Raw genomic sequence first — 19,622 nt, forward strand, 5'->3', positions numbered from 1 at the left:
TTAAAGCTAACTGGAACAATTCAGTATTATTTATCATATTATTTATTATGTCCAAAATTCCCACTGGATTTGTTTTTTAGATTTTAATTGAAGATTCTAACATTAAAAATAATTTTAACTTTAGGCAATCATAACAATAATTTTTTGTAAGTACTGAAAATAAAATTCCTCTACCAAATACTCAGTTAGGATTACCAAAAATATCCAAAAAAAAGCCTTAATAACAGACTTTTCAAACCCTTCCCTGGTGTGAGCAGCACATCACTTAAGAGATGACATTTTGCCTTTATATGATAACAAACCACCAATTTCTTGAAAATCTGCACCGTAAAAGTGGAGCCGAGTATTCAGTCCCTATCCAGACCTCCTCTACAGTGAGTTTTCCTGCATGTTACAGGATGACAGTCACCTTTTCTGCAGAGCCCAAGCAGAAGCACCACAAGCAGCCAAAGGGCAAGGTGTGCCTGACAGCTTCTTTTGCCAAGAGAAGAAAAAAAGAAAAAAAATAGCCCAAACGAGCTAAATACCAGCTGAAGTGATAAGCAGTGCATTAGGACATTACTGGAAAACAAATTACCTGATCAGTTTATCATGTACTGCTTCCTCTAGAGGAATCAGAATCAATGGAAAAACTAAACCCTAAAAAAAAGGACATAACAAAGGGAAATAATTTCATAGAAAAAACTCAAAAATTAGTGGAAGAGAAATAGGTGAAAACAGATCTGATTGTCTTAATTTGTGGTGATTATTCAATTTAGAATAGCAGCATTTAGAAAAGAAAAAGGATGGCACTGTGACGGTGTCAGAGCACATGAAATTGCCAGAGTAGCTGATATTAAAATAAATTCTAACTCCTTCATAGAGGGCTCTTTTAGTAGGGATTTGTGTGTATTAATGCTCTAGAAAGTCAATCAGAAAGAAAATGGCCTGTCATGCCAATAATCACTGAAGCAGGATTTGCCACTCTAACATTCCTGTACTTGGGCTGGTAACAGGTCCAGCTATGACGGATTCACTACTCTGACTCATCCTACCCTGCAAGCCTCACAACCTGTTGGAATACAAGAAATTCCAAGTTTGTCTGATCACAGTTAGGTATTATGAACCTGAAAATGCAGACACTTCTTTCAAAGAGGATGAGATTTGTGACTCCTTACAAAACAGCCACAGAGCCTGCAAAGCTTCCTGTGATTAGGCAGTAAGGAGCAGGATTTATTCCAACAAACAGTCTAACTGAATCAGCTCTAAGCAATTGTCTTGCTGCTTAAGGGTTATAATGTGCTTGTACTACAAAATATGTACTCAGGAGCCGATTCTATAGGAAAATATAAACAGATATAAGATGACAAAAGCAGCTGGCTGACATGCTCTCTCAGCAGATTTATGAAAATATTATGTACCTGAGGCTCCTCACAGAGTTTTCCTTCATTCAGCTTAACTCAAGATTTGCATGCTTGTTTACTTTATAGAGATAAAATCTGAGGAATTAATTTGTATATTTACTAAATTTTAGATTGTGCTTTGCCTGACTTGCCTGCATGACCCTGTTATGTAACGTAATTGCAGTAAATTTATCTTTTACTGCATTTTCATTTTGTTGCCATTCATAGTTCATAAAAATCAACCCTGGAATATTCTCTTCTATCCTTTCATGGTATTTCTTAAAATTAATGTTAATACAAGGGAGCAAGGGACTGTAAAAGGGCCTGCTAAGACAGCTACTATTACATAACAGTATGAAACTGTTGATAATGACATCTCAAAGATGTTACTGCCAAGCAAATCACCCTGAGTACATGTTTAGGCTCTGAAGCCTCACCAGTAATTTCTGCACATTGCATTTTGCAAATGTCCACTTCAGGTTGTTAAGTAGCTTTTTGAGCTATAGTGAGGCCATGGCAGAAAAAGCATACAGCACTTTTCAGTATGCAGTTCCACAGTGAAAACCGACTACATACTAATTTCTTACTGGGACAATGACACGTCAGTCAGTCCTTCCTGCATGAGTTAACAGATGAAAATATGACTAGCATGAATAACAAGGTGAGATGGAGAAAGAGGAAAAGGAAAAGTAAGTTTTCAATACTGATTAAGCAAAGAAATACAAAATTGTTCTATATGGCAGAATTATTATAGAATGAGCCTCTGACACTCCACAGAAAAATCTTTGGGAAAATCTGGAGAGTGTACCTGTGTTAAGAATGATCAAGATCACTTACCTGCATAAGTGATGATCAAGAAAAGTTAGAACAAGTTATTAAAAGTCCTAAAGTTAATAAACTGTACTTAGACATTCTTGTTGATACCTTCCTTCATAACTAAGTGGCCTTAATTCAATTTAGCTGAATTCATTTCTAAATTAATTCAATTCAGCTGAACTGAGTCAAAACTACTTTGATTCTGGATAAGGGTGCCTACTTAGAATTTTACTTAAACACTTTCAAAATTCATTCAGATTAATTTTTCTCGAGGTCTGCATGTAGGAAAAACCTTTAAATTGACTACAAGAAATCGTGCATAGACTGTCACTAGAAGCTTATTTCCAAGATAATAATTTCAGCAGTTCAGAGCTTATTACTTTTTACCACTTTTTTTTTGCATTATTTAAATTTTCTTGCATTATTTTAATATCTACATGTTGAGACCTACAGAGAAGCTTGTGCTCTTTTAAATCCTTTCAACTGCTAAGTAAAATGGAGTTCATATCATGAGTTCTTTGTAAATAAACATGGCATGCTTTCACAGCAGCACAGAAGAACCTGCTAGCAAAGCTAATGACAACAGGAGAAAAAGAGTTTTAGTCCTAGAATAATTTTCCTACACGTTTTTCTTCTTCATAGTTGCATGAAGACATCACCATAGTGGTATGTGAAAGCTGTAGCCTGCTCCTTTCTGGCACTGATGATGTTTAATTTAGTGTCCTAAAGTTTTGAACCTGACTCCAGTACTTGTTCACTGAGCTGAATAAACATCTCCTCCCTGACTCTTCAGGTTATATAACAGCTTCACATGACACATCTGCACATTTTGCCTACAGAAGGTATATTTCACTTTTGATTCTCCTACCCATTTCCCAGTTGCTGAAGACCCATTTCATTTTAAAGGATGCTTATTCTCAGGTATTTTTCATTATAATTATTAAAAAATTGCATTACCGATTAGACTTAAATATAAGGCAAAACAGATTTACTGTTGTACCACTTTCAAGGACACTGAGAAATCAGCAAATGCATGGTAGCTTTTCCTGACTGTACAAATGTCCTGTAAACAGAAAGCATACTGAAAGAAAATCAGCATCATCTATGTATCTTGTTCTTCCTAGTGGCAGTAGTGGTGTAAAAGAAACAGAATTACCAGGGCAATTGCAGGTAGAGAAACTGGTATGAGCATAAACCTGAACAAATATGTTACCATAAATCAAGGATTAGCAGATGATTACAAAAAGTACCTGGTTACCAGTTCATGCTTATAGAGTCCGAGTTATCATACTTTTGCTGATGGTTTAAATTTGATTTATATTGGAGTATGACTGAGTTTAATGCTAAATGAAAAACGTAACTTACTAGTGTTTCTTTAAATGGAAACTAATAATTGCAGCCTAGTCACTTAATGTTTGCTTTTTGGGGGTTTTTTAAGTGTTAACTGAAAAGGGACAAGATGTTTTCAGGAATACACATACTGTTACCCAAAATAAATATAGACTTCAGTGCAGTGATTTCACTGGGATTTTACAAGGGTAAATCAGGCCCAAATGGTACAGCAGTAGGCTTCCTGAGCCTTTATTGCAGAAAATCAATTATCAATAGATTGTAACATTCACTGCTAGTTTGCAGTTATGTCTAGAGTGATTTTCCACACATTAATGAATTCCCAAGAACCAACACACTGAGAAGAACGGTAGAAAAGGTACCCAGTGGTTCTGATTCTCTTTGAAAGTTTCCTCCTTACAGAAATTCTTGTAGTTGCACTGGAGGAAAACTTAGTGCTGAAGCTCGATGCTCCCTCTGATTGGATTTGTTATTTGACAGAATTAAACTGAACTCCACTCTAAGGGTTCAATGAACTTTAAATATACTACCTACATTCTGACATATACTCAAGTTAGACATTTATTTACTACAGACTTCACTAAAATCAGACATTAAATTTCTGAAAAGTAAGGATTAAAATACAGATGCCAAATCAGTGATTTGGCATCTGTACTCTGAAAGTGCACAAGACTGAAAACCATGAAAAACATGCTGTTCTGGTGAACAGCAGCTATTACAATAGTTTGGAATACATATTTAATTTTATTCTATGTGGAAATTAGGAATTTACAAATTTAAATGATCAGTACCACTTAAATAGTATATTTGATATTCAGTGGCATTTCTGCAGGTGACTGCTAGCTTCCAAAGTGCAGTGATAAAGGCTGAAGAAACACAACATAGCTGTAAATAACCCTCCAGTTCAATGACTCTGATAATTACATGCAACTTTGCTAGACTATATTTAGTAAGAGTTTTGAATCTGTTAAGACACTTTACACAGTACTGATCAAACAGAGCTTATGAAATACAGGAGACTTTCTGCAATAAAATGTCACAGAAATGCAATTTTTTTTCTTCAAGTGCCAAGTCCTAAGATTACTCTTTTCCTTTAAAATAGCAGCATATGCTGGTCAGTGAAGCATACACTACACAGCTGTTACAGCCACTGTATGACCTGTACATATCGAATTAGCCATTGTGGGTTTTAGTTCTGGTTCATCAGAGTTCTGGTCTGAAGGGCTTTAACCTACATTTAGGAGAAGAATTGTTATCTTGTCTATCCAAAATCATAGCCTACAGAGCTGAAACTATTGGCCAATTTATTTTTCCTCTTAGCAGTAATGCAAGGCGTACGAAAAAAAAATTCAGTACAAGATTAATGGCAGAAAACCTCCAGGACTGTATTTTGATATTGTATAAATATGTATTCCCATGCACACAGAGAGGATGTGGACTTTTTAACAATTATCATCACTCCTGTTCACAGGTTTGTACATGTGCTTTCTTGGCACATGAAGAAAAAGAACTATTTCTACATTCAATAACAAACATAATATAGCTTAGTGAACATATAAAGTCAAGTGGAGTTGGATAAGAACTCAATCATTAAGAAGGTTTAGACCATTAAGACTACAAGACCTAAGCCATTAAGATGTATCAAAAGTTGAGATAAATTTTTTCCCAAAAAAGGAACCAATTTCCTGAATTGACCATCTTCTGGCTACAGTCTGTTGTTGATGAAATCCATGAGGCATACAAGGTGCATATAACTGAGATGTACTGCTACATTTCCATTTCCATATATACTTCTCTCCCAAAACTTCCAACCTACTAGACTCCTACCAGAGGTAAGAAACAAGCCAAAATAGAATTTTAGACTAACCCTTTGCAGCTGTTCTTATATCCCTAAATTCAACACTTTTCACTAGCATTTGAAAAAACATCAGATTCAAGAATCCTACTGAAGTACTGAATATTTCTAGCTATTTTAAGTACAATTGTAACTTTTGGTTTAAATTGTTTTAAATTATGTTACTCGTAACATAACTTTTAGTTACTCATTACTCAAGAGAAGAAAGCAGTAAAAAGTCTGGATGAAGAGTCCAGACACATTTGTTTTTCTCAAATTCATTAAGCAAATCCCTCCTAATTTCACCATGAAGTTTTCCCAGAAACTAAAGAAAGCCATGTACGAGTTTCATTCACTAAAAACAAGATTATGAAGCCAATTAACTTCACAAAGAATGACTGTCCATTTATGAAGTCAAACAATGAATACCTGTGAAGAATTCCTTTCTCTGTAAAGCAGAGCTTAAGTGTTTCATTACAAACTAACCTGGTATTAAAAACACTAAGTTCCTCCACTGATGATTTGGAAACTCAATTAACACCTGTAAGTTCCTTCACTTTCTGGAACATTATGGGAGCACAATAACAATAATTTAGAATAATGAACTAACTCTTATGTAGAACTATGAAAGTTTAAAAATGGGATTCTTATAACTCACAGTCAGGAAATAATGGTATGATCCCATCTGTACTATATTCAATTATAGTTCCACAAATTTATAAGCTTTCCTTGATATATTTGAGATATAGTATGCCAACCATACATAAATCAATAATGCAGAAAGAGCTCAGAGCATAAACATGAATCAGCATATCAATATTAATTTAGCTAAAAAATAAATTTTTCATTGAGATGGGCTCAAAAAATACTATGCATATCTTTGTCAGATGCCTGCTGGGACAGTAGTCATGCGCTTTTACATCCTATTTTCAAAGTGTAGCACATGACAGTCTAAAATGACAGACAAGAATGAATCATTATAGTCACAGTCAACTCCCCTAGAATCACAAGCCTTGTCAAAGTTTTGTTTGTTAAAAAAAGCCCAAGTAAACAACTTACTCCTCCTCCCTCACCATGAAAATCTCTCCCTCTTCCCACACACTCCAACACTCGATGTCAGAGCAGGGAATGATCTCATGAGAACTGTAAACTCAGGAAATTGATTCTAGTAAGTTTACTACTTCTGAAACACCCTCCTGCCCCTTGCCTCACTCTCTTCACTTTATTTTCCCACTGTGTTATTTTTAGGAGATATTTTCAAAGTTCAGAAAATAGATTAAACTCAAATACCTACTAGGCACCATAAACATGTATTATTACCTGTCCATGTGCACTATCCTTCCAGAGCCACTGTTGCTAACCCCACATACACAGAAAGCAGGATTCCAGTCCTCAAAGCCATGAAATAGAAACATGGAATTGTTAAGTTTGGAAAAGGCCTCTAAAAATCACCAAGTCTGACAGGTAAGGCAGCACTGCCAGGTTTATTGTTAAACCATTTCCCCAAATGACGTACACATGTTTTTTGAGCTCTTTTTGAAAGTCTTGAACACATTTTTTGAGTCACTTGGGTGACTTCACCACTTCCCTGGGCAGCCTGTTCCAATGCCTAACAACCCTTTCCATAGGGAATGTTTTCCTAATATCCAATCTAAACCTCCTCTGACACAACTTCAGGCTATTCCTTCAGGTCATTTGTACAAACATCTGTGAATGTGCACGTGTGCTCATAGATGGCTACAAGTTTATTACTCTTTTGATACAGTAAAAAATGCCAGAATTTTACATTGGGTTTCAAAATAATAAAAAAATTAATTCTTATAGAATAATTAATCTATCTATTTTTAGTGAACGCCACTTTAATACATCAACAACAACCACTGCAAGAAGATTTTTTACTAGACAGAATTTCATATTTATTTTTAGGGACAAGACAGACTATGCAAAGTACTTCTGAATTCACTGTGACACAGAACACATCTCACAATTTCTACAAAGCAGTAACAGTCAATTAAATAAGGAAATATTAAATCCTTCAACCCAAAAAAGAAATGTTAGAGATTTCTACTAGTATGTGCTTTTTTTGGAACTAAAAAAGAAATCAAAGGTGAACTCCTTCTCCCAGCTAAGCCTACCAAAACCACAGAAACAACACCGCCCAATTTAATAATTTCTTCAGCAAACAACAAGGCAATATTGGCAGAAATATTTTAACTGAAATTTCAGTTCCTGTGTCGCAAAGACAGTTCTGAAGTGTTCTAGTCCTTCCAATTATCAACGTGCTGGTATAGTTTTCTCTTCATAAGTCACTTTAGAAGAAGTATTCTACCCAATTACACCCCTAGGTCTTCACTGTGCATAAAGTATAGAGATAACATACCCACTTCCTGGAAAACTTGCATTCCATTGCTGACTTCCACTACATACTCAATAATGACTGTCTGGAGATAAACATGTGTACACATGTCCTTTAGAAAGTTTCTACAGCACAGCAATTACAGTGCCCTAACTACACAGAAAATCCCACAGATTAATTCCTCTACGTACGTAAAACCAAAACCCACTAAAAAATCTTTAATACATGACCTCATACATTGCTGCCTTTTCCTGAAGAGAAGTTCCAGCCAACATGGTCACTTTGGAAATGAGAAAGGCTCTACCCTTGTGTGAGCACCTTTATACCACGTACAAGATTTGACTCCTCCAAAGCAGCTCCTCACCTGTGTGCTATCGACCATTCTCTCAGGTTATCACATACAGCTGGAGACTAAAAAGTCAGGAAGCAATCAAGAATTTCTAGGAAAAGAATCCACATTCAGGAAAAAAATCCAGCCATACCACCTCCTAATAATCAATCTATTTTAGCGAACTCTTAGTTATGACCACTGGTCATTTGAGGGCCAATATAAGCCAGCAAACCAACAATGAAAAAAACAAAAAAAACCAAAACAAAACAAAAAAAAACCCAAAAAAACCCCAAAACAAAAACAAAAAAAACCCCAACAAAACACAAGAAAGAAGAAAGAAAAAGCTTCTAAATGCACTTCCACACTTACTAACACACCAGTCTAGAAATTGGAAATGCCTTCTCTAAAATAAGCAACAATCAATTACCTAAGCATCCATGTAGTGAAAAAGATTTTGAGAAACAAAATGTAATTACTTATTGGATACTGATGCATGTTCTATTACGTAGCATCAATGATTCTCTGAGAAAATAAAACAAACATTAAAAAAAAGAAGAGTTTAGCAAAGAACAGTTGCAAATACTTAATTTACACAGAGAGTTCTATAAAAATTTTAAAAGCTTATTGTTTATACCATGAGAAAATTATGGGCATCTTATTTTATATAATGAGAAAATTGGGGGTAAAGTCCTCAAAAATCAATGCAGAACTGGGACGTGCATTTGTACTCAGTATTGTACATGGTCATTATTACCTTTGTACCATCAAGTTAACATAAAATACATTCCAACACTGATGCTCTGTGTTATTAATTGTTATGGTGTCAGTGGGGTTTTGTTATGTGGTTTATCTTAATTAGTGTACAAACTATTATTTAACAGCAGAATGCACATGAAGGAGTCTGATAGTTTATAACAAGGAAACTAATCTTATAATGCCCTTTGGGAAATCCCAAAGATAACTTTTCTGTAACAAGAGCAATGGTGCTGAAAATCAGAAGTCTGTTTTTTACTCAGCCATTGTGGATTAGAGAGCGGCAGCATATCTCCTAGATATATATTGACAGCATACATAAAATCACTAGTATTCATGTGTTCAGGAACAGAAATTTGTTTCACAAGAAAGCAAATGTGAATTCAAATAACACAATTTTACATCAAATACAAGTTGCTAATTCTCCCAGTCTCTTTGTCCTTGTATTTATTAACTTCAAGCTATTCGTGTTTCTTTTCACTTCTTCAGACATACAAGTTTGGGCTCCAAATTGTACATAGCATTAAGGGAGAATGACTAAATGGCTAGATGTTAAAATATATGATAAACCAATACAAGAATTAGAGAAACACTTCTGTATACCCAAGATAATTGACATTTTTCACACATGCATTAATAATATTTGGGCACTGTTCCATTTTCTCAATCTTCAGAAAGATCTGTAAGTGCGGGATGAACATCCACATTATAAAATGCCACAGAAGGATGTACAGAGAAAAGAAAAGAGGTATATTGAACACAAAACACCAAACTACAAACCTTGCAGGTGTCATACCAGGCATAAATATATGAAGTCATTATTTGAGAAGGAATAGTACTAAGTGGTGTCAATATAAAAATGTGATTTGAGCATACTGGAAATAGAAAGAGAGTTGCATTTTTTCTTGTCTGGTTTTGATTTTGAAATTAAACCTTCTAATTACCTGAACGACAGATATTTCAACTTTTTCCATAGCTAGTACTCAATGTATCATCTGAACCCATCTGCAAGCAAATTAATACTTCCACAGAAAATACTAGTTTATATATCATATTGCTAAATATCTTTACTTATTTTAAATTTTATTTTAAAACAAGCATTCCATTGCTGTAATAAGAGAGATACCAACAGCTATTTTTTGATTACTCTTATACATTATGTCTAAGAATAAGGACAAATATTAAAAAATCCTTTTTTGAATGCAAAAATCTAGAATAAAAGTGATTATTTAGAATATGGAATAAATAGATATTGTATGTCTGGAAAAAGTCTAAATCACTATTAAAACCACTACAGGATTAAATTAGAACTATATAAAAAAAGATATTTAAAAAGTAAAATAAATGTAAAAGGATGAAGCAGGTAAAATATAACAAACTTAAAAATGCCTACATCACATTAAGCTATACCTTTGTGATAGTACACACCTTATCACAGAGAAAAGAGAAACACAGACCTAGATTAGTTATTGTAAAATCAGTTTATAAATTTACAACCAAGCAAAATCTCTTTTAAGTTCCCAGGACAAATTTTCATATAATATCATTATCCAAGAGAGGAAGAGCAAAATGCTTTGGGCTCTAAGACATAGAAAGAAAATTGAGAAAAGAGAAAAATGGGCAAAAGTTTTTTCCCAAAGGGAAGGGAAGAGGACAAATTATGATGTATAAAATGATATGCCTTGATTTGGATGTTTAATCTTTGTAAAATATTTTGAAATAAAATAGGCTTTGACATTAGGTATTCCAGCATTCTGCCCAGTGTTACTCTGTAATATGCCATACTTATAAAACTGAGAAACTAAGTTTTGTTTGCTGGTGTCCTGCTTACTTGGCAATTTTTTTCTTTGTCACATGTTTTCTGCAGTTGTGAAAATTAAAGCATGAGAAAAAAAAGAAAAATTATAATTTTGTACTAACGTGTATGATACAACATACTCAAAGTTCATCATATTTGATGAGGAAAGTGCTGCAATAATCTCTAAAAAGCAATATGTGCTGAGAAATTAGAGGCCATCACAATGGAAATGATGATGTCAACATAATTCATGCTATATTTATGATATCTATCAACCTACTGGATATTACATGCCAGAAAAATAATACAGAATTCACCTAACAATATACTGCGACATACCATAGGATAAAAGTATTTTGTTGACTATGTTGGTTGGTATTTTCTTAATATGATGTATGTGGTTATTGAATATTTCAATGTGAATGTTCTCAACAGAAGACTGAAAAGTATTTGTTTTTAATGTAGCATGGAATGAAAAAAGATCTGGAGTGCGGAACACTTCGTCTCATAGACTGAACCAGAAAAATCAATAATAGCTATTTTCTGTGCAAATTACAGGAAGTATATTCATTTTGTATTACATTTTTCACAAATTTTATACACTATATGAATTCTGAATTTCCTGAGTTGATCTTCATGCACTGAGAAACTTCTGTACACATGCATTCTGAAACTGGGAAAAGGTATCCTAAAATGGATGAGCAACCTCATGATATCAGTAACAATAATTTTCCCATTCACAATTCCTCTTTGGATTTTTAATTCTGTGTTTGATCCTACTCTCATCACTTGGTGGAAATCTTTAAGTTCTTTTCTCCATTCCTGTTAACTTTTACCATTATGTATGCATTACATCTATGGTCGGACAATCAAAATTTTTTTACGCAAGGCAAAACCTTTTCTTACATAGATTGTATATTTTCCAGTACATATCTGAGAAAAGAATATTTCTAAAGTTGTGTAATATCTCAACATGGTACATGCAAGCAATCATAGGATTTTGTCTGTGCATTTTAGAATTTGTTTTTGTAGTTAGCATGTCTGGTACCAGTTTAATTTTTACCATTTCTTCATATGGACACTACCTGTAATACAACCTGACAAATCCAAAGGTCAGTCTGGCTCAGAGCACAGAAGAAATAAACAGAATTGAAAAGTTGAATAAAATGCATTGAGGCTATCATGAAGAACCCAGAAGTCAGGCATTACATGTGAAATTCACATTACTGAAATTTTAAAACCTCACTTCCAATTCATTTATGTGTCAGGAGAACAATTAAGATAGGAATAGACTTCTCATTTGACAAGAATTTTCAATGAAGCTGGAAGTATAAATGATGTTAAGGAAATACTTTCTCCAAAGCCAAAGCACAAATACAAAACTTACAGTCCACCATAAACTGCACATTTTGTTGCCATGGTACAGGAAGTGTAAAGGTTCATTCTGTACTGAAGGAATTTTACTGAGTCAGAGGGTGGGTTAACTGCACAAGTCATTATCTTTGCACACTATTTTGCAGAATCAGGTTGGAGCAGAGATCAGGTTCCAAGTATGCTCCAGGTCTGGTATCAAACAAGAACCAGACTCTGGATTTGTACTGAATGGCACTAAAATTTCATCAGCTGTTTGAGTTCAAATGTGCAGCAGCCTGGTTGGTGTGTGATCATCACTCCATTATTGTGATATCCTCAGACCACAGCTCATGGACAGAACTGAGCCTCAGGAGCATTCCTGTGATAGGATCTCAGCCTGGAGACCCAGGGTGGGAGAATCCCATTAAAGTGTCTTAAACAGAGAGGAAAACAACCAGTGCGTCAAAATACTGTAACAAAAATTCAGAATATATATTTGAGCTTTTTTTTCCCCACCCAGCAGAGTCCAGACAGGCAGCAAAAGCCTCCTACTAACAGCAGAAATGGGATCTAAGAGAAGGCATTTGGGTCTAAGTCCTAACACACAAAACTTCTGATCTGCAACAGTGATAAACTATTATTTTCAAACTTGCAGGTAGCTACAGAGTCAGAATTAGATTTAAAGATAAAAATTTGTGTATCAAATGGAAATAATATTTGAATTTAGGATAACGGAAAACACTGCAAGTTGGTGTATAAAGATTTTGGAACCATAAGTGGATACAGATACATTTTAACAGCTATGTCCTTATGGCCTCTGAATGGCAAACCTCTTTCAGCGTATTTTAAATTATTTAATTTTCAAAGTCTATATTTTAAAACTGTTTTTTACTTTTTTATTTAAATTTTGATGTTACTTTATCTTTTTGGGGCATTCTATACCATAACAACCAGATCAGGTTAATTTATGTACAGAAAACCACAGTCTAAATATGTACCAGTTTCCTACCACTGCCAGGGAAGATCACTATGAATAGCTACAAAAGCCTTGATGGTATTCACAAGAAAGTTTGAGCTCACCCCTACTGGCCTGCTCCCCTCCACTGCCCACGCTTTGCTTCCTGAGGATTCACGTTTTAATTGATTAGTGAAATTCCTTAGCAACAGAAGAACATAAACAATTGTTTTGCTTAGTGAGCAGATGATTGTACTATAAATTTGAAGAGGGCTACACTTTCTAGCACAAAAACATATGAATATTATTTTTTAGTAAGCTTCTTAAGCAAATTTTCACATTTTTATTAGAAGTTAATTAAATTTGTGATTGCTACATCTACTTGGTGATTTTAATTAGATGTTTTTTCTTCTTCGTTATTAATCCTATGCTGAATAGAAGAAGACTGTAAGAGTAATCTCAGCATCTAAGATGAATTTCTAAAGGTCAGATATAATAAAAGAAACAATTCTGACCTTAGAACAAATTCTCTTTTTTCCTAAACTTTGCACAGCACAATCAAGTAGGTTTACCTCCAATGAGCAAATACAGAAATAACTTTCCTAGTGGGTGATGATAAAGAATCCCATTTTCTGTTATGAATTACAATTCTACATATCATTTGCTTCAACAGTGAAGAAATGTAACCAATTTCAGAATGAATTAAGGGAGTGGTCAGCCTAAAACATTCAGTTAGCAGAGAACTAAAACTTCTCGCTTTTCAGGATAAAGTTAAAGGAATATATCCAGTCTGTTTATTCCCCTACCACATTTAATGCCAGAGTACACCTCCATGTCAAAACCTAAATCCACGTAACAAACATTTAGCTGAGTCTATAATCTCCTGTATTGTGCTCTTACAATCTTTACCAATTCATATACAGGTGATAACTGGAGATCCACCTAAGAAAGTCACTTCCATCAGAATATATATCACATACATCAAAATGGCTTTGCATGGGAATAAGCTCACTTTTTCCTGCCTTCTCTGTACTATCAGTAGAACTTTCCTTCTCTATATTGCATAAAGTCAGGTAGCTTCACAGCATACAAGGAAAGGTTTTACTGAAATCATTATGGTGACATTCTAACAACAATTTAGGAAGAGGCTTCAAATAACTGGCCTAACTTTAAATATTTGACAAATGCATGCTGATAGAGGAGATGAGAAATTTGCAATTATGGTGGGATTTTTATAAAAGGAGAGATACACAAGTGCTAGACCATTCAACTATAAAGAGACTAATTTACTAAAAATGTTGGTATTCACTTTCTAAAGAAGTACAAAATATATTGGTGGAGCTAATAAAGAAAACTTTCCAATTCCTGTAATCCCATATATATTTCTGTATCAATAATACTATCCCATACAATTCTGAATGTTCCAGGATTTCTTCTTGAAGAAATCTTGTGTCTTTCAGACCTCTCACATTTGGTTTTCAACTCATGAATGGCAAAGTCATTACTTTTCAGAGACACCGCTCTTTTCCCTATAGACAGATGCGTTCAAAATGTTCAGAGGAAAAAAATGAACTCCATTAAAGGAAACAAATTTAACCTATTCTTCCATTATTAAGATGACTCCTTTTAGCAGAAGATCATGGGAGCACAAAGTACCATATAACTGACTGCATAGTCCATACGGATTAAAATGCACCAAACTTCAATCAAAATATTTTCAAGTTCAATAAACCAGTAATATTATTCAGAGAAGCATCGTTTTGTCATAGTAAATAATTCAAGAAATAAGCCTATTAAGCTGAGATTCAGTTGGAGGATAGATGAAATTCAACACTAATACTTAAATTTAATAACATGCTCAGCCAAATACAAAATTCCATTTCCTGCTAGATCAAAATTTAATTGTTACACTTCATTATTTGATAACAACAGTGTATTCTATTAAAAGACTTATTTACTATTTTCTTTAGCTACTACTCAGAAATCATGCAAAACACTCTCCCTCAGTATGAAGTCCAGAAGATAGTGCAGTATTATTTATGAAAGTAAAGGTAATTTCCCTAAAAAAAATACATCTCTGCAAAGTAAAACCCTGTGACAGTGCCTCACTAAAACAAGTATTTCCAAATTAATTTGAAGAGATTGTTTACACATAGAAAAGTTTGCACAACTGGACTCGGAGATAGAAAGAACAAGACATTCACTCATCTCTATTCACATCCTGCATTCTGCCAGATTACATTAATGAAATATTCATTAGCACAACAAAATATGCTACACTCAATACACCAGTTGAAGCCCACTTACATGCTGAAATTATTAACAAGTTTACAGTGCTAACAACACATAAAATATTCATTTTACAAATCATTATTCTGCCTAAAGGTGCTACTGAAAACACTAAATAAATAAAATAGATAGTTATAGTCATAATCATACTGACTTACTCTGGTAGAAGAATTCACCAAAGAACCATCCAGATTACCAGTGTTGCACTTGAAATTCAAATACAGATCAGGGTTGTGATTTGCTTCCCATCTTCCCAAATCAGGAGTCACTGACTTGTCTGAGTTCGCAGATGTTTTCTGGTAGGCAGTGCAAGTCATTCCTGTGAAACTGGAGGGCTTGATCATGAAGGCTTCCAGAGCAATATTACGAGATACCTGTGAAAACATTGAGAATGGTTGTCACAAACCATATTTGCAATTGCATGTGCACTGTGTGCTTACTGCATAAACTCTATAAAGGATTGTGCATGTATACACACAGATATATGTGTGTGTATATATATATATTCTCTTGGAATGAGAAAGAAAATAGAACTTATTTAAAAATATGATACAGGATTCTACAACAGCATAGTGGGTTTGCTCCCATCTTTCCTTCTAAGATACGTATATACACATAGATATAGATCTCTTTCTGTCAGTTACAATAGTTATTATTGTATCAGTGGTGCAATTCCATCATTATCAGCTTCAATGGAATCTGGAATTAAAGCAATAGAGGTACAAAGTGAACTAGCAACACTGGGCTTAAGAACTACTCAAAAAATGAATAACGATGTACTTCATACCTAAGAAATTAAATAGGAACCTTCTTAGCTATTTAGTGGCTGAGTCTTTTCACACGTCTTGTTCCATGAGAACATTGAACATCACTAAATGTTTCAAAGCAACATTATGTTGCAGGTATATTTGGGACCTATCCTTCAGCAAAGTGAAGTGTATGGAGCTGGAGCCTGCAGCAGAGTGCAGAGATGCATCTCTGCTCTTAAACTACCATTTTAATTCCATCACAGTGCATGGGACAAACAGCTCGTGTTATAACAGGTACACTACCTTAGACTGGTGCCACGCTGATAGGACTATATGGTTTCTGCTTCCAGGCACAGATTGTGTCCTGATCTGTGGACCTGGCAGTGCTGAATTAATGGTTGGACTCAATGATCTTAAAGGTCTTTGACCACCTAAATGATTCTATGGTTCAATGTTATATGGCTAACACAGTTTATAGAGTTTCTCTTTTTTTTTCCCCTTTGGAACGGTACGAAAAACTATTGGCTACCTAAGTTGTAGGTGTTTTATTTGCTGTTTTCTAAAATAAAGAAAGCTGATGCAATTTCTGCGAGACAGTTTCCTGGCTGGCCTCCCAAAGGAACAGATATGTTTGGTATTGCCTAAGATGAGACCAGAAATACTCCACAGCTTTTGTTTATTTACAAATTGTACTCAACAGCAAACTACTTCTCCTACAGAAAACCTTAAGAAGCTAAAAGATAAAGCAAGGCAAAACAGTTAGTGACACATATTGAAGTCTGAGTACATAGAATTACTCTTTTCAGTAATGTCAACATCTTCCTGAAGCAGTGAAAGGGAAAAAACTCAACCTTTGTCACTTGACATTTAAAAGAAAGGCAAGTATAAAACAACAGAGCCCTCCTAGCTGTCACATTGCCAAATACTTCTAAAAGTTACATTATTGTCACTATGCTTTAATATAAATACTTTTAGGAAATTTGATTCTTTTATGTAAATGAGAATTAAATAAAAAACTTCTTTTAAGAAAAAGTCCAATACATTTTTTGTGTCTGTTTGAAAGACCATTTTCTTAAAAACACAAACTAAGGCTATTTTGCTATTTGGCTTCCTCTATAATTCACTTCAGTCTATAATTTCCTTTTTTTTTTTGGTTGCTTTTAATTTTCTGTATTTTTCCTGTGATTTATTCTGTACCTGAACTCACATTTAAATAGTGGTTTTGTGTAAATGCAGTGGACAATTGAGACAAGAATAAAGGTTGTTTAAAAGCAACCAAGCAAACTAACTCAAGGAATGATAAGGCTTTAAAGTGTTTATCTAAACTTCTAAAAGGATAACTTTCAAGCTTCTGATTTAGATGTATTTCTGCTATTTAGATGTTGAAGCTGACAAGAAGACAATGTCTTAGTCTCCAAATGAGAACCTCTCAGCATCCAAGTGACACGCTTGTGTAGATGGAGGACAAGGAGTAAAAAATTATTTCTAAAAGGTACAGCTTCTGAAAAAACTAAAACTATACCCAAATCGGTAATGTTTAAGACATGATAGACCTTGGTGATAATCTTCTAAATACTTTAATCAGTAGTTGTCCAAAAGCCTGTAAGGCATATTAAAATCTTCCAACTACAAAGGATCTTGTCTTTTATGGTCTGACATGCTGCTGTCTGTCACTCATTTAATTTGGGCCTCTCAAAATAAAACCATATACTATAGTGGCTTTAAAAATAGAAAATGAATGAATAGTAAGAACATTAAAAAGATATTGTTGTGAACACTATATTGTCACAATAAATACAATTGAGCAAAGAAAACCCCTTTTTAATACCATTAGCTATATTTAAAAAATACTTTGGTCTTGCAAATAGAATTCAAGAGAAAAAATCTTACAAAACATTTTTTAATTTTTTGAAATACCTTTGATATCACTTGAGTCTTGCTGGTCAGTATTTGACTTGCAATCTGCTCCACACATCGTACAATCCTGGTGCAGGCTTTGTCTTCTTTTTGAGCCATCCACAACACGTGGTCATCCACCAACATTATATTGCTGGCAATCTCGATAAGAGCATCCCCAATCTGGAAGAGGAAAAAAAAATGAAAAAAATGAAATTAAAAATGTCTGTAAAACTCAGTAACTAAGAAAAAAACAGATAAGGGTACAAACAAAGGCAGGCACATTATTTCTGTTAGTAACCATCATTGAAAGACAGTTTTGATTTTATAAAAAATTTAAGTAGATTGAAAAAGAAAAACCAAGAAAGGAAAAGTGCAACTCACATCAAGGAAGAGCTTTTTAATTCACAACTTTAAAGCTTATCTTCTAGATAAACCAGACAAATTGAGTCATCTCATCTCAATAAACAGAATTCCAGAATTATCGCCCTCTTTTATAAACTAATTAAAATTGGCCTTGCCCTCTAAAGAACTGCTTTATGTTTAATCAAAGGACCTTGAGGGGGAGGCTTGGGGGAAGGAAAAACATATTCAAAAGACATCTTTGTTACAGACATAGTGGAGTAAATTTGAGATATAGCTCAGGTGCTGATAGAAACTTAGATCATCTCATGAGCCATAGCTTTGGTAGGTTTAATTCACACTTGTGCCTAATTCAAAACAAGAGATCTTTGTTTTGCTAGGTGACATTTTACAGATTTTGGTAAATGTGTGTTTGAAATTTTATTAGTAGCTTCATTTAGAAAGAATAAATATCACTGCGAATATTTTCTGTAATTATTTCAAGATGGAATAAAAATGTTTGCTTCTTAAAATTAAAAAACTTAATTTGAGTAAAATTTCAAAATTAACATGACCACAGTACCGATATATTTGAAGGCAAAGATATGGAAAAGATATACCCAGTTATCACAAGTAAACCTGAATAAAAAGGTAAATAGAAGAGAAAAACAACTGAGAAATATTGTTAAAGAAAAGTTCGAGAAGCCAAAAAGTCACGGTAATAGAAGCAAAAAATAAGACAAATACACAGATGATTCAGTGGAAAGGAAAACAGAAATTCAGGAATGGTGAAAAAGATTTAAAAGATTGCTGAGGTTATGAAGTTAGTTCTGCATTTTCAATAAAAACAAGATAAATTTCCCATGCATTGCAAAGGAAACAAATAATGAGACTACATGTGAAATTTTATGTGACTGTTCCTGAAATATTTAATCTATTTTTGAGAACATAATTACTAGATAATTCTAGATGGCTTTTGACAATGTGACAGAGTTATTGATAAAATGAATAATAATGAATCACATTAAGAGTCTGGAGTGATTTATGAGAAACTATAAAAGCAAACACCAATCAGCTAGGCAGTAACTTACTGAGGGCAGAACAATAGTCTATAAATATACAAAAGGAGAGAAATAAGAAAAGGAAGTAATTTATACTATAATTAAGTGCATTAATGAAGAGTAAAGTCATGTCATTGAAAATACAAAAATTTACACTATTATGCATGTTCAAATTTCATTGGTGCTTTTGTACCTTGTAAGTGAGAGCTAAGAAATGGATGCTAGTTGAGAACTCAATGGATGAGAACTCTATCTAGAAAACTTGAGAGAGAGGTAAAGGAAAAGAGAAAAAAATTAGGAAAAATGTTATGAATTAGAAAATAAGGTATTACTATATCAGAGATGTAGACGTAAGTG

General features: G+C 33.9%; 1 protein-coding gene across 1 annotated transcript in view; it reads right to left on the bottom strand.

Moving 5' to 3' along the window:
- Positions 1 to 19,622, bottom strand: part of ADGRA1 (adhesion G protein-coupled receptor A1) — a 251,711-nt gene that overhangs the window by 93,927 nt on the left and 138,162 nt on the right. Inside the window, exons 11-12 of the mRNA XM_074545040.1 lie at positions 17,884 to 18,045; positions 15,376 to 15,591 (exon numbers count right to left, since the gene is read on the bottom strand). Coding sequence (XP_074401141.1) covers positions 15,376 to 15,591; positions 17,884 to 18,045 — 378 coding nt within the window. The remainder of the gene's footprint in view (positions 1 to 15,375; positions 15,592 to 17,883; positions 18,046 to 19,622) is intronic.

This window comes from Zonotrichia albicollis, chromosome 7 (genome assembly GCF_047830755.1).
Source record: "Zonotrichia albicollis isolate bZonAlb1 chromosome 7, bZonAlb1.hap1, whole genome shotgun sequence".
Lineage (NCBI taxonomy): Eukaryota > Metazoa > Chordata > Aves > Passeriformes > Passerellidae > Zonotrichia > Zonotrichia albicollis.